We start from the raw sequence: 18,880 nt of genomic DNA on the forward strand, positions 1-18,880 counted from the left end.
CCTCTTGCAGGCCCCCAAAGCGCTCTCCACCCCAGAGCCACTCCCCCTGAGCACACCGTCTGCAGGCACCCCACAGTCCCAGCCACCTCAACTGCCACCACCGCCCCCAGCCCCTGGCAGTGCCCCCCCTGCTCTGCCTTCTGAGGGGCCTCCTGAGGACACTAATCAGGACCTGACACCCAACTCAGTGGGAGCTGCCAGCACAGGTGGTGGGACTGGGGGTACCCACCCGAACACCCCTACAGCTGCTACCAACAACAACCCGCTGCCTCCAGGAGGAGACCCCAGCGGCGCCCCTGGCCCTGCCCTCCTTGGGGAGGCCGCCCCCCCAGGAAGTGGGCAGCGCAGCCTGATGGGCTCGGAGGGGCTGTCCAAGGAGCAGCTGGAGCACCGGGAGCGCTCCCTGCAGACTCTGCGGGATATTGAACGGCTGCTGCTCCGCAGTGGGGAGACCGAGCCTTTCCTCAAGGGGACCCCGGGAGGCGCAGGTGAGGTCGGACCACCAGCACCAGCCCCTCCCGCGCCCCCGCAGCCCCCCACTGCCCCTCCTGGCGGGCTGAAGAAGTACGAGGAGCCCTTGCAGTCCATGATTTCGCAGACACAGAGCTTAGGGGGCCCCCCACTGGAGCATGAGGTGCCTGGGCACCCCCCAGGCGGGGACATGGGACAGCAGATGAACGTGATGATGCAGAGGCTAGGCCAAGACAGCCTGACGCCCGAGCAGGTGGCCTGGCGCAAGCTGCAGGAGGAGTACTACGAGGAGAAGCGGCGGAAGGAGGAGCAGATCGGGCTCCACGGGGGCCGCCCGCTGCAGGACATGATGGGCATGGGCGCGGTGATGGTGAGGGGGCCGCCGCCTCCCTACCACAGCAAGCCTGGGGACCAGTGGCCGCCCGGGATGGGCGCCCAGCTGCGGGGGCCCATGGATGTCCAAGATCCCATGCAGCTCCGGGGCGGACCTCCCTTTCCCGGCCCCCGTTTCCCAGGCAACCAGATGCAACGGGTGCCTGGGTTTGGGGGCATGCAGGGCATGCCCATGGAGGTGCCTATGAATGCCATGCAGAGGCCTGTGAGGCCGGGCATGGGCTGGACCGAAGACTTACCCCCCATGGGGGGGCCCAGCAATTTTGCTCAGAACCCCGTGCCCTACCCAGGTGGGCAGAGTGACGCAGAGCGATTCATGACCCCCCGGGTTCGTGAGGAGCTGCTGCGGCACCAGCTGCTAGAGAAGCGGTCCCTGGGTATGCAGCGCCCCATGGGCATGGCCGGCGGCGGCGGCATGGGGCAGGGCGTGGAGATGGAGCGGATGATGCAGGCGCACCGGCAGATGGACCCAGCCATGTTCCCCGGGCAGATGGCGGGCGGTGAGAGCCTGGCGGGCACTCCCATGGGCATGGACTTTGGCGGAGGCCGGGGCCTTCTGAGCCCCCCGATGGGGCAGTCCGGGCTGAGGGAGGTGGACCCCCCCTTGGGGCCAGGCAACCTCAACATGAACATGAACGTGAACATGAACATGAACATGAACCTGAATGTGCAGATGACCCCGCAGCAGCAGATGCTGATGGCGCAGAAGATGCGAGGCCCTGGGGACATGCTGGGTCCGCAGGGCCTCAGCCCCGAGGACATGGCCCGCGTGCGGGCTCAGAGCAGCAGCGGCCTAGTGGGCGGCCCGCAGAAGATGCTAATGCCCTCGCAGTTCCCCGGCCAGGGCCAGCAGGGCTTCTCCGGAGGCCAGGGGCCCTACCAGGCCCTGCCACCGGACATGGGCAGCACCCAGGACATGTTCAGCCCCGACCAGAACTCCATGCCCATGAGCAATGTGGGGACCACTCGGCTCAGCCACATGCCTCTGCCCCCTGCATCCAACCCTCCGGGGTCTGTGCACGCAGCCCCGAGCCGGGGGCTGGGCCGACGCCCTTCAGACCTCACCATCAGTATTAACCAGATGGGCTCACCGGGCATGGGGCACCTGAAGTCGCCCACACTTAGCCAGGTGCACTCCCCGCTGGTCACCTCGCCCACTGCCAACCTGAAGTCACCCCAGACTCCCTCACAGATGGTGCCCTTGCCTTCTGCCAACCCGCCGGGACCTCTCAAGTCGCCCCAGGTCCTGGGCTCCTCGCTCAGTGCCCGCTCGCCCACGGGCTCTCCCAGCAGGCTCAAGTCTCCCTCCATGGCGGTGCCTTCTCCGGGCTGGGTCGCCTCGCCCAAGACAGCCATGCCCAGCCCTGGGGTCCCCCCGAACAAGCAGCCGCCTCTCAGCATGAACTCATCCTCTACCCTGGGCAGTATGGAGCAGGGTGAGTCAGCATGCGGGTGTGTGGGCACTGGGCCCAGGCGCGGGGCATCTCCAGGTGGGCTCGTGCGGGGCAGGTGATGGAGGAGGCCCCTGGATAGAGGTGGGAGGCTCTGCTGGGCTTTCCCAGGAGCACATGCTAATCTCTAGGCATTTTGAGGGGTCACACTTGGGATCTCCCACCGCCTGGGCCCCCAAGGCTGTAGGAGCTGCTTGGAGAAGGGTGGGCTGTAGTGACAATAGTGGGAGGGCTTGTGTGTAGTGGACACCCGGGTGGAGGTGTGCCTGGAGGACCTGGTGGAGGTATGGGGCTAACCTCTCCTGCACCCCCAGTATGAACAGCCAGGTTCACCCCCCCCCCCCCCCGGTCACCCTGCTCTGTCTCCCGCTTCTGTAGGTGCCCTCCCGCCCAGCGGTCCCCGGAGCAGCTCCTCCGCGCCTCCCGCCAACCCCACCGGCGGCCTCATGAACCCCAGCCTGCCGTTCACTTCCTCCCCAGATCCCTCGCCATCCCAGAACCCGCTGTCGCTGATGATGTCCCAGATGTCCAAGTACGCCATGCCCAGCTCCACGCCACTCTACCACAACGCCATCAAGACCATCGCCACCTCAGACGACGAGCTGCTACCCGACCGGCCCCTGCTGCCCCCGCCACCACCGCAGGGCTCCGGGCCAGGTGCGGGGCTAGGAAAGGGCCCAGGGGGAGAGCTGATGTGGGCCCTGGGGGCGAGGAGAGCGGGCATGGCGCGCAGTCACCCCTGTGGGCGTGCTGGCTGTGACGTGCTTCCCCCACGGCCCTTGGCGTAGGGGCGATGTCCGGCTGCCATTCCCACTCGCACAGTCATTTGGGGAAACTAAGCCCAGGCCACTCAGGGGTCTGTCCAGCACCCAGAGATGTGTCCGTGGCAACCTGGTCCAGACCTGGATCTCTCGGCTTCTCACCTTCATGCCTCACGCCCCTTTCCTTGTAGCTGGGGCAGGCCGATGTGAGGTCCTCCCTGCTGGCACCGGCTGGCACCCGGAGTTCCTCATCCCTTTTTCTCTTTCCCCACAGGGATCAGCACTAACCAGTCCAACCCGATGCACCTGAGCTCAGCTGCTGCCCAAAGCCCCATGGGCATGACCCTGCCAGGCCAGCAGCCTCTGTCCCACGAGCCCCAGCCTGCCATGCTCCCCTCCCCCACTCCTCTGGGTTCCAACATTCCACTGCACCCCAATGCTCAGGGGACAGGGGGGCCTCCTCAGAACTCAATGATGATGGCTCCAGGGGGCCCAGACTCCCTGAATGCTCCCTGTGGCCCTGTGCCCAGCTCCTCCCAGATGATGCCCTTCCCCCCACGGCTACAGCAGCCCCATGGCGGCGGTGCCATCCCCAGTGGGGGTGGGGGGCCGGGCCTACAGCAGCACTACCCCTCGGGCATGCCCCTGCCCCCCGAGGACCTGCCCGGCCAGCCACCTGGCCCCATGCCCTCCCAGCAGCACCTGATGGGCAAAGGCATGGCTGGGCGCATGGGCGACGCGTACCCGCCGGGTGTGCTCCCAGGGGTGGCATCCGTCCTGAACGACCCCGAGCTGAGCGAGGTGATCCGGCCCACCCCGACGGGGATCCCCGAGTTCGACTTGTCCAGGATCATCCCCTCGGAGAAGCCAAGCAGCACCCTCCAGTACTTCCCCAAGAGCGAGAACCAGCCCCCCAAGGCCCAGCCCCCCAATCTGCATCTCATGAACCTGCAGAACATGATGGCGGAGCAAACCCCCTCACGGGCCCCCAACCTCCCAGGCCAGCAGGGTGTCCAGCGGGGGCTCAACATGCCCATGTGCCACCCCGGACAGATGTCCTTGCTGGGCAGGACAGGTATGCCCCCGCAGCAGGGCATGGTGCCCCACGGTCTGCACCAGGGGGTCATGTCCCCGCCGCAAGGCCTCATGACCCAGCAGAATTTCATGCTGATGAAGCAGCGGGGCGTGGGGGGCGAGGTCTACAGCCAGCCCCCCCACATGCTCTCCCCGCAGGGCTCCCTCATGGGCCCCCCGCCCCAGCAGAACCTCATGGTGTCCCACCCTCTGCGGCAGCGCAGTGTGTCTCTGGACAGCCAGATGGGCTACCTCCCCGGCCCGGGCGGCATGGCCAACCTGCCCTTCTAGCACTCTCTGCCGGGGCCGGGCAGCACTGCAAATAGTGTCACCTGAAAAGTGTCTTCCCTCCAGTGTTGGGGTGACCTGGGGTCCAGGGTGGGTCGGAGGGTGGGAGGGGCTTGTGTGGGGAATGGCATTTGTGGCAACCAGATGTGCTGGCAGCTGAGTGGGATGGCAGTGGGAGGGCTCTGGGTAGGGAGTTGTTCCATTGTGGCCATCAGACCATCCCACCCCACCCCCAAGTCTTTGGAGCCTGTTTCCCCTGTGTCTCTGCACCCCTCATTTAGCTCTGTGTTCCGAGTCCTGTGTGGAGTCCTTAGAGGGGAGAGGAAGAGGAGGTGACATCTCCCTTCTCCATCCCCCCTTCCCACCACTCTCTCCAGTGCTCCAGCCTTGCTGCTCCTGGTTCTGCTCCCACCTGGTTCTTCTCTTTTCCTGCCTCATCTCCTCTCTCTGCTGCTGTGGCTGACCCCCTCACCCGCCTCCCCCCCCCCCCCGCCCCCACAGGTGGCCGGCCAGGTGGGCGGGGCTGCCGCTGGCGCATAGAGAGCTGCGCTTTGTGCTGGACTGTGTGCGCCTTAGTCCTGTGCTTTGATAGAAGTCACCCAAAAGAGGGATGAAAGAAGCTCTTCCCCTCTTTCAGATTACTGCCCCAGGGCCTGCAGCCTGACACACCTGTCCACTGCTCACAGCATCTCTGGGTCCCTAGAGGGTGCCATTCTGGTCCCCCCAAATGGGGAAATGACAGAGCCCACACCTGATGCATAGCCCACACCTGATAGAATGTCCAAACCTGACAGATGGCCCACACCTGACAGAAAGCCCCCACACCTGACAGAAAGCCCCCACACCTGACATAGCCCCCCACACCTGACAGAAAGCCCCGCACACCTGACGTAGCCCCCCACACCTGACAGAAAGCCCCCCACACCTGACAGAAAGCCCCCCACACCGGATAGATGGTCCACACCTGAACTGAGGTCAGACCACCTGGCTTTTCCCTGGTGAGCCCAGCAGGGCTGAGACCTGTGGAACAGCAGGCTGCTGAGTGAGTCAGGAGCGCGTGCGTGCATGCGTGCGTGCGAGTGTGTGTGACGTGCGTGCGAGTGTGTGTGAGTGACACGCCCCTGGCTTCTGGTTGTGGATGGCTGACGTCCCCCTAGCTACATCTTAGCCAGACCTTGAAGTCCTGGGTCCCCAGGCTGAGGGGAGGGAGAGAAAAGGCAGGGGCTGTGTGGAGCCTGAGGAACAGTGGGGGGCCCAGGGGCCCTGTGCCTGCGGCAATGGCTCTGGGCCAGGTCACCCCCAGGGCCCCCAATCTCCAGAGGCTGCCACCTAATTCTATCACCGAAGAAGGGAGGGTGTGGCCGAGCCTGTCTCTCCCGGCCTCTGCGAGCAGCGGGGCGTCCTGCTGGCCTGTCTGCCTGCTGCCCATGCACTGGCAAAGCCCCTCTGCCCAGGGCCCGGGCTGTGCCCACCCGGGCGCAGTCACTGTCTCCCCCTCCGAGCTCCCCCCACCTCAGTCGAGCTGAAGCCATACACACTGGGTGCTGTGCACCCCCCCCCCCCCCAAACACACACACCCAGGAGTAAAACTTTCTCAATTCCCTTCCTGCTGTGGGGCAGGCCGCTCCCCGGCCTCCAGGGCCACGTCTAGACAAGGTGTCCTCTGCCAAGGCCTGGCCCCACCTCGGCAGCTGTCACACAGGGACTCCCCCATTTCTCCGTCTGGTGCTGTGCTCAGTCCACTGTCAGCCGGACCCAGCGCTTCCTCGCGGCTGGCTGCAGGCTCCTGCCTCCCAGGACCCAGGCCTCAGGCTTGTGTGTCCAGGAGCCACTGCCACCCTCCAGCCAGGCGCCCTGCCTGCGCTGCCTGCACTGGGCCTGTATCGCTGAGCCCCCAACCCCCACCCCAAACTCTCAAACTGACTCAGTGTTGCCTGCCCAGAGGGGAGGGACGGACTGCAAGGCCTGACATTCTCCTCTTCCCACCTGCTGTCAGAGTAGCTTTTCCAGGTGAACTCCACAGGCCAGCCTCCTCCATCCAAGGCCATCCCCAGCCATTTTGTACCATTATATAAATATATATAAATATAAATATATAAATACAATATGTGAAGACATCCTTTGGGTTTTTATTTTGAAACAATTTTTAGGCTTGTTCCGGGGGTCTCTGTGCTGCCTGTACTGTATTGACCTGTTTTATAGGTGCCTTTTTATTAAAAAGAAAATGCAAAACCTGATCTCTTGCCTCTGCTTCCATGTCTGGCTCCGCTGACCAGCTTGCTGTTGGATGCCGGGAGACAAAAGCTCTGTCCCCGCGTGGGGGCCTCGTCGGGAATGCGGCCGGTTGGCCTGCGTGGGAGTGGGCAGCTCAGATGTGCCCTGGCAGGAGCAGGGGCCTGGCTCTCCCACTCCAGTCGGACCGCAGGCTGGGGGCAGGGGAGGCAGGTGGGCCGGTGGCGAGCAAGCAGTGCGAGAGCCACTTCCCCTTCCCTCAGAGGAGCAGCCTCCGGGCAGGGCCGCTGCCTGGGGCCTGTGCCCGGCCTGGCCTCCCGGGGCTGGGGAGTTGGCTCCAGAGGCTTCTCTCTGGCTTTCCGCTCAGGTCTGCGTGTTGTCCTGACCTTCCTCCTGTGGGGGGACCCTCCTGGCTGAGGCACTTCCCGGAGGGGCAGGGAGCCTCCGCCTGCCTCCTGCCTCAGTGCCCAGGCCCACCCCCGGGCAGAGGAGGGGGCGGCTTTGGTGTAGTAGAACGTCCCTCCTTGCGGTGGGGGCAGGAGACCCCCCCACCCCCCGCCCGCGGCTCCTTTCCACTGGCTCGGCCTGAGTTCCCTGGGACACTGGCTGCTCCGAGGTGCATGCGCCTGCCCTCCCGGGGCCCAGGGACACGGAGCTGGCCCAGGGACAGCGTGGTCAGAGCCGGGGACAGCTGCCGGGGTTGAATCGGTCTGAGCTTCCTGCGGGCAGGAGGGGTCCGTGTGTCCGAGGCTGAATCAGGCTGAGGCCACACCTGCCTTTCCTCAGCCTCCACCTCCAACCCGCAGCTCAGCGTTGCCTTCGGGGCGGGCGGGAGGCGGCCGGAGCCGCGGGCCGGTGGCCTGTGAGAGTGGTGCATTCTGGGGGTTGATGGCTTTCCACTTTGGTGAAGACAAAAGCAAACCTGTTTCCCGAGGTTTGGGTGGTTCCGATGAGGAAGGCGGGCGGGGCCCTCTCAGCCCGGGTGACTCAGGTGGGCACAGTGCCTTTTGGGCCGTGGAGCTGCCTTCCCTCCCTGGACCCAGCCCAGCCCCGGGGGAGGAGAGCCGCAGGGATGTCCCGGAGGCAGCGTCGGCGCCTCTCTGGCCAGGCGAGCTCTTGGGATCCCATTCCTGCGAAATTCCCAGAGTCAGGGTGCCCCTCAAGAAAGTCAAAGCAGAAAGGGGGGCTGGGACCTAGAAGGTGGTGAGGGAGGTGGCGTTCTCCGACTCGGAGAGGCTGCTCTTGCGCCAGGCGGGGAGGAACTGGCAGAGGGCGGCGGGCCCCGCGCAGCCCAGCTTGGCCAGCACCCGCGACAGGTCGCTGCGGAACTTGACCCCTGCGAACGTGTAGAGCACGGGGTTGAGGCAGCAGTGGGCCAGGCCCAGGAACTCGCCCACGGTGATGGCCACGGACAGATAGCCGCGCAGCGCACAGCTGCCGCCCACGGCCCGCAGCCGGGACAGGGTGTCCAGGAAGATGGCCACGTGGTAGGGCGACCAGCAGAGGAAGAAGACGCTCGTCACCAGGATGGCCACCCTGACCGCCTTCTGGCGCTGCGGGCGCCGCTGGGCCTGGCACAGCCTGCGCACCACCCCCGCGTAGCACCAGCCCATCACCAGCATGGGCAGCAGGAAGCCGCCGAAGTGGTAGAGGAAGCGGGCGGTGAACCAGGCGCGGGCCTCGGCGCGGCTCTCCTGGGAGAAGGTGCAGAGCGGCAGCGAGGTGTTGCGCGAGGGCTGGCTGACCTTGGCGAAGAGCAGCTCGGGCAGGGCCAGGAGGCAGCCCGCCAGCCAGACGGCGGCGCAGGTGGCGTGGACGGAGAGGCGGCGGCGGTGGCGGTAGGCGTGGACGGCGAGCACGATGGCCAGGTAGCGGTCCACGGCCACGCAGGCCAGCAGCAGGCTGCTGCAGTAGAAGTTGACCTTGTGCAGCGCGATCACGGCCTTGCAGGGGACGGCGCCCAGGACCCAGCCCACCGAGCCCTCGGCCACGGCGAAGGGCAGGATGAGCACCAGCAGCAGGTCGGCCGCCGCCAGGTGGAACAGGAAGGTCTCGGTGGAGCTGCGCGTGTGCCGGTGCCGCTCCAGGACCGCCAGCACCAGGATGTTGCCCGTCAGCCCCAGGAGGAAGACCAGGCCGTAGGCCACGGGCATGAACACGGCCTTGAAGGAGGTCAGGAGGGGCCCCTCGGCCGCCGAGCAGACGTGGTTTTCCACGGGGGCGGTCTCCGTGCTGTCGCTGTAGTTTCCTAGTTCCTTGGGCGCAGGAGTGAGGAGACAGGAAGGCAGAGAACTGAGGACCCGCCTTGCTCCCTGGAGAGGGGCCCCGACTCCCCGCAGATTGTCCTGATCCCCGACTGATTGCTCTTGCCTGCACTCCCTGGTGTCCCACTGACCACACCCCAACTTCCCTCCGTGTCCTTGACCACATTGCTCTGAGCGCCTTTTCCCACTTCAGTTTTCATCTGTAAAAGAGGCCGATTGGCCCGGCTGCTGCGGCTCAGGGGTTGAGCATCAACCTATGAACCAGGAGGTCACAGTTCAATTCCCAGTCAGGGCACAGGCCCAGGTTGTGGGCTTGATCCCCAGGAGGCGGCGTGCAGGAGGCAGCCGATCCATGATTCTCTCTCATCATTGATGTTTCTCTCTCTCTCCCTCTCCCTTCCTCTCTGAAATAAAAAATATATTTTAAAAATAAATAAAAGGGACTGATAGCTCAGGGGAGTGATGGGGATGAAAGGACACACAGGGTGGCACGGCCTCTGACGGGCTGTGCCTCGAAAGCTACGCGTGTCTGTGCCCCCGCGTGTGCAGGCGCAGCTCGGGGCTGGAATCCAGGCTCCAGAGTGGGAATGGCTCCAGCGGGGCCAGAGCTGTCTGTTCCATTCGTAAAGCCTAGAGTCCCCCGCAGGGACGGTGCTGCCGAGGGCTGCTGGCCCCTCTTGATGTGCCCTCTCTCCCCGTCTGCCTTCAGTGTCCTTGAAGCTGCAGTAACAGCCTCCATTTCCATTCATCTAACAACAGGCTCAGGCAGGCGATGTTCCTAGTTTACCAAGGCATCTTGCTCAAGATCAGCCGTTTGAACCACTTGACCTAACTCCAGAGCCAGTGCCACCACCACCAGGGGCAAGGCCTGGGCTGCCCTGCTGGACACTCCCATCGCTAGAGTCCGGGCTCGCTCTCTGCTCCCCTGGCAGCCTCAGAAGCAAGAGGAAGGGAGGGAGACCAGGCCCAGGGGGCAGGAGGGAGGAGCCTGTTCCCAGGGAAGGGGGTGTGCCCACTCTGTCCTTGCTCCCCTGCCCCAGCTTCCTCCTCCTCCTCCTCCTCTTCCTCCCCCCCCCCGCCCCCTCCGCCCCCCGCCTCACCCCCCCCCCCCCGCCCCTCCCCGGCACTCAGGTTGCTTACCCAGCTAACCGCAAAGGAAGAGGGGGGTTGGCTGTGCCTTTTCATACCTTTCACTCACAGCTGGCCCCCTGCACCTGCTCCACCTCCCTCCCGCCTCTCCCCTCACCAGACCTCTCTCTATGGCATTTTCAAAACCAATGATAACCAAAGAGTGTCGGTTACAAAAGACACTGCCTATCATCAAGGATCCCAGGGAGGGAGAGGCTGGGAGAGGTCCTGGCAGCCTGGTTCTGGGGTCCCGTGCTGCCCTCCTTCTGGAGAGTGAGGTCCTGCACAGCCAGGCGTTTGCAGCGCCCCAGGAGTCCCAGTTTCCGGCCCCCAGTCGGGGTCTTTTCCTCCTGGTCCCTGGGGCAGGTGACTCTGGAGAAGTGGGTGAGGGGATACATTCGTACCATGGCAGACCCTCTGCCCCCCATCCCTCTGCCATCCCCTCCATCCCACCGACACCCTAATGCTGGGGACCAGTGTCCCTCTGTGGGTCTTCACTCTGCCTGGCTCCTACACAGAGGAGGGATTTTCCAACCCCAAATCCCCATCGCACCAGGGTCCTGCTCGTTCCCAGTTTACCTATAAACAGTGGTTTTTTAATTTTTCTTTTCTTCCCAATTTCACACTGAATAGCAAAACCAATGATGAGGAAAGTCATGTTTGTGAGAAAGTGCCTCAAGATCGAGTAAGCCTTGGACCCAGAGAGCATGACGCTGAGCAAAACAAGTTAGTCAGAGAGAGAGACAAGCATCACAGGGTCTCACTCATATGTGGGATCTAATGAGCAACATGAACTGATGACCAAGAATAGACCCAGAGGCATAGACGCATCGCTCAGAGGGAAGGCCGGGAGGGTGGGCGAGGGGGAAAGAGATCAACCAATGAAGTCATATGCGTATATGCATCAGACACAGGCAATTGGGGGGGGGGGGGCGGGGAGAGATGAATGAGGGAAAAGGGGGACATATGTAATACTTTCAACAATAAAGGTTTTAAAAGAAGATTGGAGTAAGCCGCCGTCATGCATTCACACATGGGATGCAATGTGGGGCTCAGGAAGAAGTGGGGTTCACCTCCAAGTTCTCTCAGGGAAAGAGAGCCAGCCCTCTTGCTACACTGCCACACCATGCGGGCACTCCCGCAGCGGTCCGGGCGCGGACTTCTGCGGGGAGGGTGGGCGGGGCAGCCTCCAGCCCCCACCCCGTCCTTACACCAGGCTCCTCCACTAAGGTGGTGTTTCCCACTAAGGCTTTTGTTTAAGAAAATGGTTCTATTTTCATTTGAAAACCCTGGAATTGCAGGGTGAGGTCTAAATGCCTCCAAAGGGCCTTTAACTCTCAACAAAATACACCTTCCTCTGACCTTTGAAACCTCACATTTCACTTTATGGCTTTAGCCTGCTGCCCGGACACCCAGCACATCCTGGTCTCCAACACTTGGCCCCACGCTTCCTTTGGCTGAGCAGTCCTTCCTGACAGCCTGATGCCTGGGCCCGTCAAGGTCAAGGCCTGCTCCAGCGCCTCCTCCATCCCTCCCGGCTCTTCCTTTGGCTGCACATCTTCCCTTCTTACAGGACGTGCGCCTTTGCCACAGGACCAGGGCGGGCACCTGCTCCTTCCCTGCATGGCCAGCTCTTTTATTTTTATTTTTTAATGATTTCAGAGAGGAAGGGAGAGGGAGAGAGAGAAACATCAATGATGAGAGAGAATCATTGATCGGCTGCCTCCTGCACGCCCCACACTGGGGATGGAGCCCGCAACCCGGACATGCGCCCTGACCAGGAATCAAACATGACCTCCTGGTTCATAGGTCAATGCTCAACCGCTGAGCCATGCGGGCCGGGCGGCGGGCGAGTTCTTGGAGGCAGGCCTCTGCAGCCCCCTCACGAGGCGCATTTCACTCTCCAGGGCGTGCAGCAGGTGTGTCCTGAGCGGCTCTGAGAACAGTGCCCCAGAGCAGGCTGGGCCCTTTATCCTGGGACGTAGAAAAGTCTCTCTGTGTCCCAGGGGACATTTGGACACTGCTTGCCACCCTCTGCAGCTCTTGCTTCCTCCAATACCCTGCAGAGCCTAGCGCCTGCCTGGGGTTCTCTCCACATTACGAGCAACTTCCAATGTCGTTACTGAACACAACCATTTGAGTCATCCTGGAATCCATGCACAGCAATGCAGTTCAGAGGCAGAAGAGAGGCAGAGCTGGGAATAGCCCGTGGGGCCGGGCTTGGCCTGCACTGGCTGTGCTAGGAGCTCAGCGTCCCTGGCCCAGGGGAGAGCTTGGGTACAGCCACCTGTCTGGCCAGAAGCCCTTTCTGAGAAGCACTTCAGTCCTCCCTCTCGAAAGCGTCCTGGTGGATTTGTTTTCCCTCTCGAAAGCGTCCTGGTGGATTCATTTGTTTTCACTTAAAGCCCGCACAGTGGGATGGCCTGGGACCCCAGGGCCCCTCTCCCAGGAACCCAGATTGTGATGCAGGTTGCGGGGAGGGTCTGTATCTCCTTTCTGGCCGGGAGGGATTTGCTTGGTGAAGCTCTCGGGCAGGAGGGGACAGAAGGACCCTGTTCTGCGAACACTGGGAGTTGGCACATCTTGGCAGGAGCATCAAACAGCCCATCAAACAGCTGGTCTGAGGGCTTGGGAGTGGCAGGTAAGGAAGCTGGTGTAGAAACCACTTCCCATACCCGGGGGATCAGGCACTCCATCCTTCCTCAAACCCAGCAAGGCTGGCTCTGGCCTGGTAGGCGGTGAAGAATCAGGAATTCTGAATACCAGGAAGAGTGGGATACAGAAGGGCGCTCTCCAAGACTTACACCCAGAAGCAGCACATGCCGGCAATTGGCCCAGCAGTAACCATCCTCTCCTCTTCTACATTCTCATGCGTGCACACTACTCATGCACACACACTCTCATGCATGCACAACTCTCCTGCATGCACTGACACACTCTAATGCACGCACACCACTCATGCACGCACACCACTCATGCACGCACACCACTCATGCACGCACACCACTCATGCATGAAGCACTCTCATGCATGCACACCACTCATGCATGAAGCACTCTCATGCATGCACACACTCTCAGGCACGCACACCACTCATGCATGTACACCACTCATGCATGAAGCACTCTCATGCATGCACACACTCTCATGCACACACACGCTAATGCATGCACAACTCTCCTGCATGCACACACTCTATGGCGCAGCACGCACCCTGTATAGGTACAGATGTGCCTAGGTGGGGCCACAATAGCCCAGGTGTAGGTAGGTACCTGGTGGGCAACCTTATACATTGGCTGGGGACCCAGGCCCCAAGGAAGGCAAGCACACATGTGGCCTGGGACTCTGAAGCAGGTGGGCAGGGGCCGGGCTGCCCCAGGGATAGGCCTGGACCCGCTCCTCTCACACTCTCCGCCCTGGCGTGGGCGGAGGGTTGGGGGACACTCCAGGACAAGGCAGAGTCCTCTCCACGCTGGACTGGGAGCACACACCGACCAGATGGAACTGATAGGAAAGAAGAGAGCGCTAGACTCAGGGTTCAGGCCTCAGCTGGGCAGAGACAAGCTCGGGGAGACCTGGCTCAGTGACAGTACCTGAGAAGAGGACCTGAGAGTTTGCTGACTGAGAGTGTAAGTGAGTCAGGGGGTGACATGGCTACCGGAAGTGCTACTGTGACCTCACTCTAGGCAGGGGTGGGGAACGTCCGGCCGGCATGCAAGGCCCACAGAATCTTCTGGTCTGGCCCTGCCACGGTGTTAGGGGTGAGTTAACTGAATATTTGACCAAATAGAGCAGGCTAATTTTTAAGTCGATAATTTTTTTAAAAAATCGATTTAAGAGAGGAAGGAAGTGGGAGAGAGATAGAAACATCAATGATGAGAGAGAATTATCCATCGGCTGCCTCCTGCACGCCTCACACTGGGGATCGAGCCCACAACCTGGGCATGTGCCCTGACCAGGAATCGAACTGTGACCTCCTGGTTCATAGGTCGAAGCTCAACCACTGAGCCACGCTGGCCGGGCTAAGTTGATAATTTTGTGTGGCCTGGGAATGAGGTTGTAAATACCCACGTGGCCCCAGCAGAACAAAGGCCCTGCCCTGCCCTTGGTGAACAGAAGCCTGCAGGTGGCGTCCAGCCCCAGCCCATGTCATTTGGTCTGGACACGAGTGGGCAGCTGGCAGTGGGGGGACATTCTCATCCGGGGGTGAAGAGGAGACGTGAGTCTCGGAGAACTGTCTTCTTCGAGGACTGACAAGAGCCCAGTGGGCGAGAGGGCAAGCTGGGCTTGTGGTGTGGGGCTCAGAGGGCTGACCAGGAGGAACGGGCAGAGGCTGGGGTCAGGGGCTCCAGGCGGAGGAGAAAGAACCTTTTAACAGGCATCGGGGTCCAACATCGGGGGTTCTTGGGAGGAAGAGGAAGTTGAGCCCCCGTGTGTGGGAAGGGATTCCTACTCCAGAAAGAAGGCTTTGCCCTGCCCTCCAGCGGCCTTTGCTCCCAGCTCCTAGCTGCGTGGATCCCCTGGCTGCCACCCCGCCCAGGGCGGAGCTGGGCCTCAGCCTGACCTTCATGTGGCTCGGACCTGAGTGGGAGCTGTTTTGTTTTCTCACTGGTCTGTCCTGCAGCCAATGAATGCCCCAGCCTGACTGCTTCTCAGCCCCGAGTTGGGGGCAAGGGGCCGAGCCGGGACGCCCGGGCAGAGCAGCTGCACACAGGTGTAGACCACGGCTGACTACAGGGAGCACACACGTGCCTCTGTGCATGTCCCCGTCTGGATAGCCCAGCCGAGAGGGGGGAGCTGTGAGTGGAGTCAGCCAGTGTGTCTCTCTCATTCTACCCTTGAGGAGGGGCTGGAGTCTGGAAGAATGGGCCTGGGCGGAGGGTGAGACAGAGGTCTGTATCCCTCACCACACTCTTCCTCTGAATATATTTTTATTGATTTCAGAGAGGAAGGGAGAGGGAGAGAGATAGAAACACCAATGATGAGAATCATTAATTGGCTGCCTTCTGCACACCTCCTACTGGGGATCGAGTCTGCAACCCCGGCATGTGCCCTTGACCAGAATCGAACCTGGGACCCTTCAGTTCCCAGGCTGAAGCTCTACCCACTGAGCAACACTGGCCAGGGCCCCCACTCTTCCTTTGGAGGATCGGACTCCCCAAAAGAACACCTGGGTCACTGGCTTGCCCTTCGCCAAGCTTCTCCTCTCCTCGCCCGCCCCCCCCCCCCCCCCCCCCCCCCCCCGCAGGAGCAAGCCCGCAGGCTTACGGGTCTCGGCTCTTAGGAACAGGGCGTGGCTCTGGCTGTGGCTCTGAGGGGAGACTTTAGACTACCCCTACTTCCGCACTGAGGCTTTAGGGTTAGGGGTCCCCTTGGGCGCCCCACACTAATTTTCACTTTGGAGACAGAGCCACTCAGCCCGAGGGCAGGTTGGTGCCTCCTGGGTGTGCACAGCAGCCTCTTGTGGCCGCGGCCTGGGTCAGGACCGATCACTCCGAGAGGACACTCACCGGGCCTGGGGCCTGATTCTCAGTGCGCACGCCGTTGCCCTAGAGTGGACCCGACTCGAGGCAGCGAGAGTTCCTAAGGGGGCTGCGGCCTGTGCCTGAGCCCAGATGCCCCCAGTGCTGACCCTCCCGGGCTGGCCCTGGTCTCCCTCATCTCCAACTCCTCCAATCACACCCAGGGGGCCTCCTCCACTGAGGTTCTTCTGGGACTTTTGAGCTCATTGTAGGGGCTCCTTCCTTCCCCCCAAGATAAAGCTCAGAAACGCTCGCACCGGTTTGGGGTCCTTGTCGCACCTGCGGGGTGAGATGAGAGGAGATGGCACGTGGATGGGCTCTGCAGCCCGTGCTGCTCTGATCACACTGGAGCCAGAGTTTATGGGGCTGTCCCTGGCGAGGGCCCAGGGGTCAGGGGTCAGGAGCTGGGGATGGGCGAGCTTCTCCCTGCTCTGTAGTCGCTACCCCCTGGGTGGATGCAGGGTGGGGCCGGAGGTGCCGTTTAGGATGCCCTCCCCCGCCTGTAGGTGGCCCAGCTCCTGGTTCTGTCATGAGGAGGCGCCTGCTCTCAGATCCAGGTGCCTGTGGACCAGGCTTTGCTAGTCTGCCCTTCCCAGCAGGACGGGTCCTGGCACGCCCACCCCGGCCGGCTCCTCAGCCCTGGCACTGGGCTTCTTGCTGTGCTCCCTTTGGAGCTTCCCCTCGCGGGAGTTCGCAGCCAGCTTCAGAGGGTGGCCTGTAAGCTGCTGGCCTGCCGCTTAGGTGTCCAGAGGGGAAAGGACACAGGGTGACCACAGGCATGGGGCTGACGGCCTCGAGCCCCAGGTCTTACTCAGCCCTGGAGCATGGAGACCAGGGCTCTGGGACCGGGAGCATGTGATGGGGGCAAGGCCGGGGGTGGGGTGGGCAGGAGGCAGCAGGCGTTGAAGCTGGACTAACGCATAGAGAAACCTTCGATAAATCGCAAACCAATCCATACTTATTGAGAAGCGACTTTGTGCAAGATCCTTCTACTCTGCTACCGAGGGTCTCGTACAGGGACAGTCAGAAAGGCCGTCAGCGGGCTGGGGTCCGTGCGTCGGGGGCCACAGCCCGGAGGCGCGCCCAGGAGCTAGGGAAGGTGACGCCAGGCGCTGGGAGCTGGTTGCAGACGAGCCCCACAGCCGCCCTAGATGGGCCCTGACTGAGTCACTGGGTCACTGGGACATCTGGCCTGAGACCACTCGTTTGAAGTGCGACACGAAGCAGTCCCCAGGCGCCTCCCCGGGCTGTGGGTCCTCTGGTGGACGGGACCTGCCCCTGTCTCCCTGCCCCCAGCCACCACCTGTCTAGTAGGTCACGCAGTGGAGCGAGGCGAACAGTTAGGGGAAATCGTGAGGGTTCTCAGAAGCTGGGACCAGCCGGGCCTGTCGCAGGTTCCTGATAGCCAACTGGGTCAGGGCTGGTGGTCAGCTCGAAGCTGGGAGCAGAGGAAGACACCCAGTAACCTACTCGGGGCGGGGGGCGGTCAGGGCTGTGGGGGTTTAGCCTGATTCAGGGTATTGCCCAGACTCTGTGCTTGAGCTCACGACCAGCTTCGTGGGCAGGAGGCCCGGGCACCCACGCAGGGCCCCGCGCTAAGCCCTGCGCCTGGCAGGTGCTCAGCTGTCGTGAGACGTTGAATAATGTTTGAAGAAGAGGCCGTTTCCTTTTCACGGGGTCTGATTAGACTGATGGTTCTGGCTCGACTGTTGTCCGGGGCTGAGGCCACATGGCAGGCAGCTAGCCCTGCCCTCAGCTTCTCTCCCACGCCCTATTTCATGCCCACGTCCCGGGACCCAGGCGGGCGAGAGGCAGACCTTTCCAGTAAGTCTGAGGACAGGGTGGATGGAGCTACAATATGGACTCCAGCCAGGGGAGCTGGAGGGTGAGGTGAAGGTGAGGAGAAAGGGTTTGGTTCCTTCATAGTCCAGCCCAGAAGTGCCATTGGCCGTGGGGGAGGGGAGAAAAGACCACAAAGAAGTTTCCAGAAGATCCCTAAGGCAGTCCTCTGCTGCCGGCAAGCAGGAGTCCTGGGGTCTCTGGTTAGATGCTCCACACACACATTCTCTGGGATCCAGTGACCACCCAGCCCGCGGAACCACTCGCTTCACGGGAGACGCTGGGGTGGGGCAGAGTGAGGCCGGGACCTGTCCTCAGCCCCCCAAGCACCGGAGCGCGGGGGCCGGGCCTGCGGGGAGGCCGCACCGTGTTCTAAGACATTTCTAGGATGAACAGAGTCCTCTCACCAACTGGGACCCCTGCCCCGACTCCGGCCCCCAGGCGCTCTCTCGTGCTGACCACCTGGGCTCAGACCTGCCCCGCTGAGCCGTGATGATGGTCTGAGAGCGTCTGGGGAGTCATTTGTCTTTTCTCGGCCAGACCGCAAGCCAGTGTGGGGCTGAGACCAAGTCCTCAGCAGAACGGAGTGCCCCTGATAGAACTGTCCAGCAAGAGGCGAGCAAGTGCCAGCCCCCTGAGATTAAGGACCCTCCAGAGTCCTTCCCAGGCTGAGCCCTACATCAGCCCTGAGAGGCAGGGAGAGCAGGCAGGCACGGACTGGTCCCAGGCCACAGAGCTGAACCCCCACCTCCGCTCCCGCTAAAGGGCGTCTAGGTAAGGCACCGGCTCTGCTCATCTGCTCCGTCATGGAATGGGCCCATGGGAGTGTCTAAATTCTGTCCTTGCAGAGGGGGAGGGGACTCCACAGCCGTCCCCTCTTCCAGGGGCTCTGGGCACAACATATTTAGAATTCCAGCTAGGGCCTGGGCAGCCATTTGTCCCTACTCACCAGGTCCTCCAGGTTGTAGTTGATGATGAAGTCCATGTCCAGGGTTAAGGGGTAGTTCATAGCTGTAGCTGTTTGTCCCCAAACTGGCCACTCGTGGTCTGATGCTGAGAAACTTGCAGGCGGCACCTATAGGAAGGTGGCAGCCGACAGGTGCAAATTTAAGCAAATGAGCCGTGCGCAGTCGCCCGGGCGGGCCAGGCTGCGTAGGACCCACTGCCTGCCTCACAGCTCATCACTTTTTTTCCACTGGGTCTTTCTGTGTGTGTGTGTGTGTGTGTGTGTGTGTGTGTTCGCGTGTGTTTTTTTTAAGAGAGGGAAAATCCCCGCAGCCTTTGTGCTAGTCAAGCATTTCAGCTTCTTTCCTGGCAATCGCTGTCTCATTCGGGGCGTGTGATTTGTTGAAAGGCTGCCCCGCACTTCTCCCTGGACCTCCACCAGCTCCCATCAGGGAGTGTACCTTGTAATGAAAACCACACCAGTTCGTGGGGCAACGAGGGAAACTCCACAG

General features: G+C 62.2%; 2 protein-coding genes across 8 annotated transcripts in view; one reads left to right on the forward strand and one right to left on the reverse strand.

Annotated features, from left to right (window-relative positions):
• The window catches only part of BCL9L (BCL9 like), a 29,987-nt gene extending 23,312 nt beyond the window's left edge, over positions 1-6,675 (forward strand). For 6 of the 7 annotated variants that reach the window (XM_036324088.1, XM_036324090.1, XM_036324083.1 and 3 more), the window contains 3 exons: positions 11-2,300; positions 2,694-2,972; positions 3,351-6,675. In XM_036324088.1, the coding sequence (XP_036179981.1) occupies positions 11-2,300; positions 2,694-2,972; positions 3,351-4,441 (3,660 nt within the window). In that variant the 3' untranslated portion in view covers positions 4,442-6,675. The remainder of the gene's footprint in view (positions 1-10; positions 2,301-2,693; positions 2,973-3,350) is intronic. The other variant, XM_036324085.1, reaches the window with a different exon arrangement.
• Positions 6,676-7,863: 1,188 nt separating this feature from the next.
• Positions 7,864-18,593, reverse strand: CXCR5 (C-X-C motif chemokine receptor 5). Its single transcript, XM_036324091.1, has 2 exons — positions 18,373-18,593; positions 7,864-8,925 (listed from the first exon to the last, which is right to left on the reverse strand). Exons 1-2 carry the CDS (start codon positions 18,430-18,432, stop codon positions 7,864-7,866), a joined length of 1,122 nt encoding a protein of 373 aa, XP_036179984.1. The 5' UTR covers positions 18,433-18,593.
• Between the last annotated feature and the right edge of the window lie 287 nt (positions 18,594-18,880).

This window comes from Myotis myotis, unplaced genomic scaffold (assembly GCF_014108235.1).
Source record: "Myotis myotis isolate mMyoMyo1 unplaced genomic scaffold, mMyoMyo1.p scaffold_m19_p_10, whole genome shotgun sequence".
Lineage (NCBI taxonomy): Eukaryota > Metazoa > Chordata > Mammalia > Chiroptera > Vespertilionidae > Myotis > Myotis myotis.

Coding starts and splice junctions, on each gene's coding strand:
- CXCR5 (XM_036324091.1), bottom strand. CDS start 18,432: ATGAACTACCCCTTAACCCTGGACATGGACTTCATCATCAACTACAAC. Junction 8,926..18,372: donor ACTACAACCTGGAGGACCTG/GTGAGTAGGGAC, acceptor CCTGCGCCCAAG/GAACTAGGAAACTACAGCGA.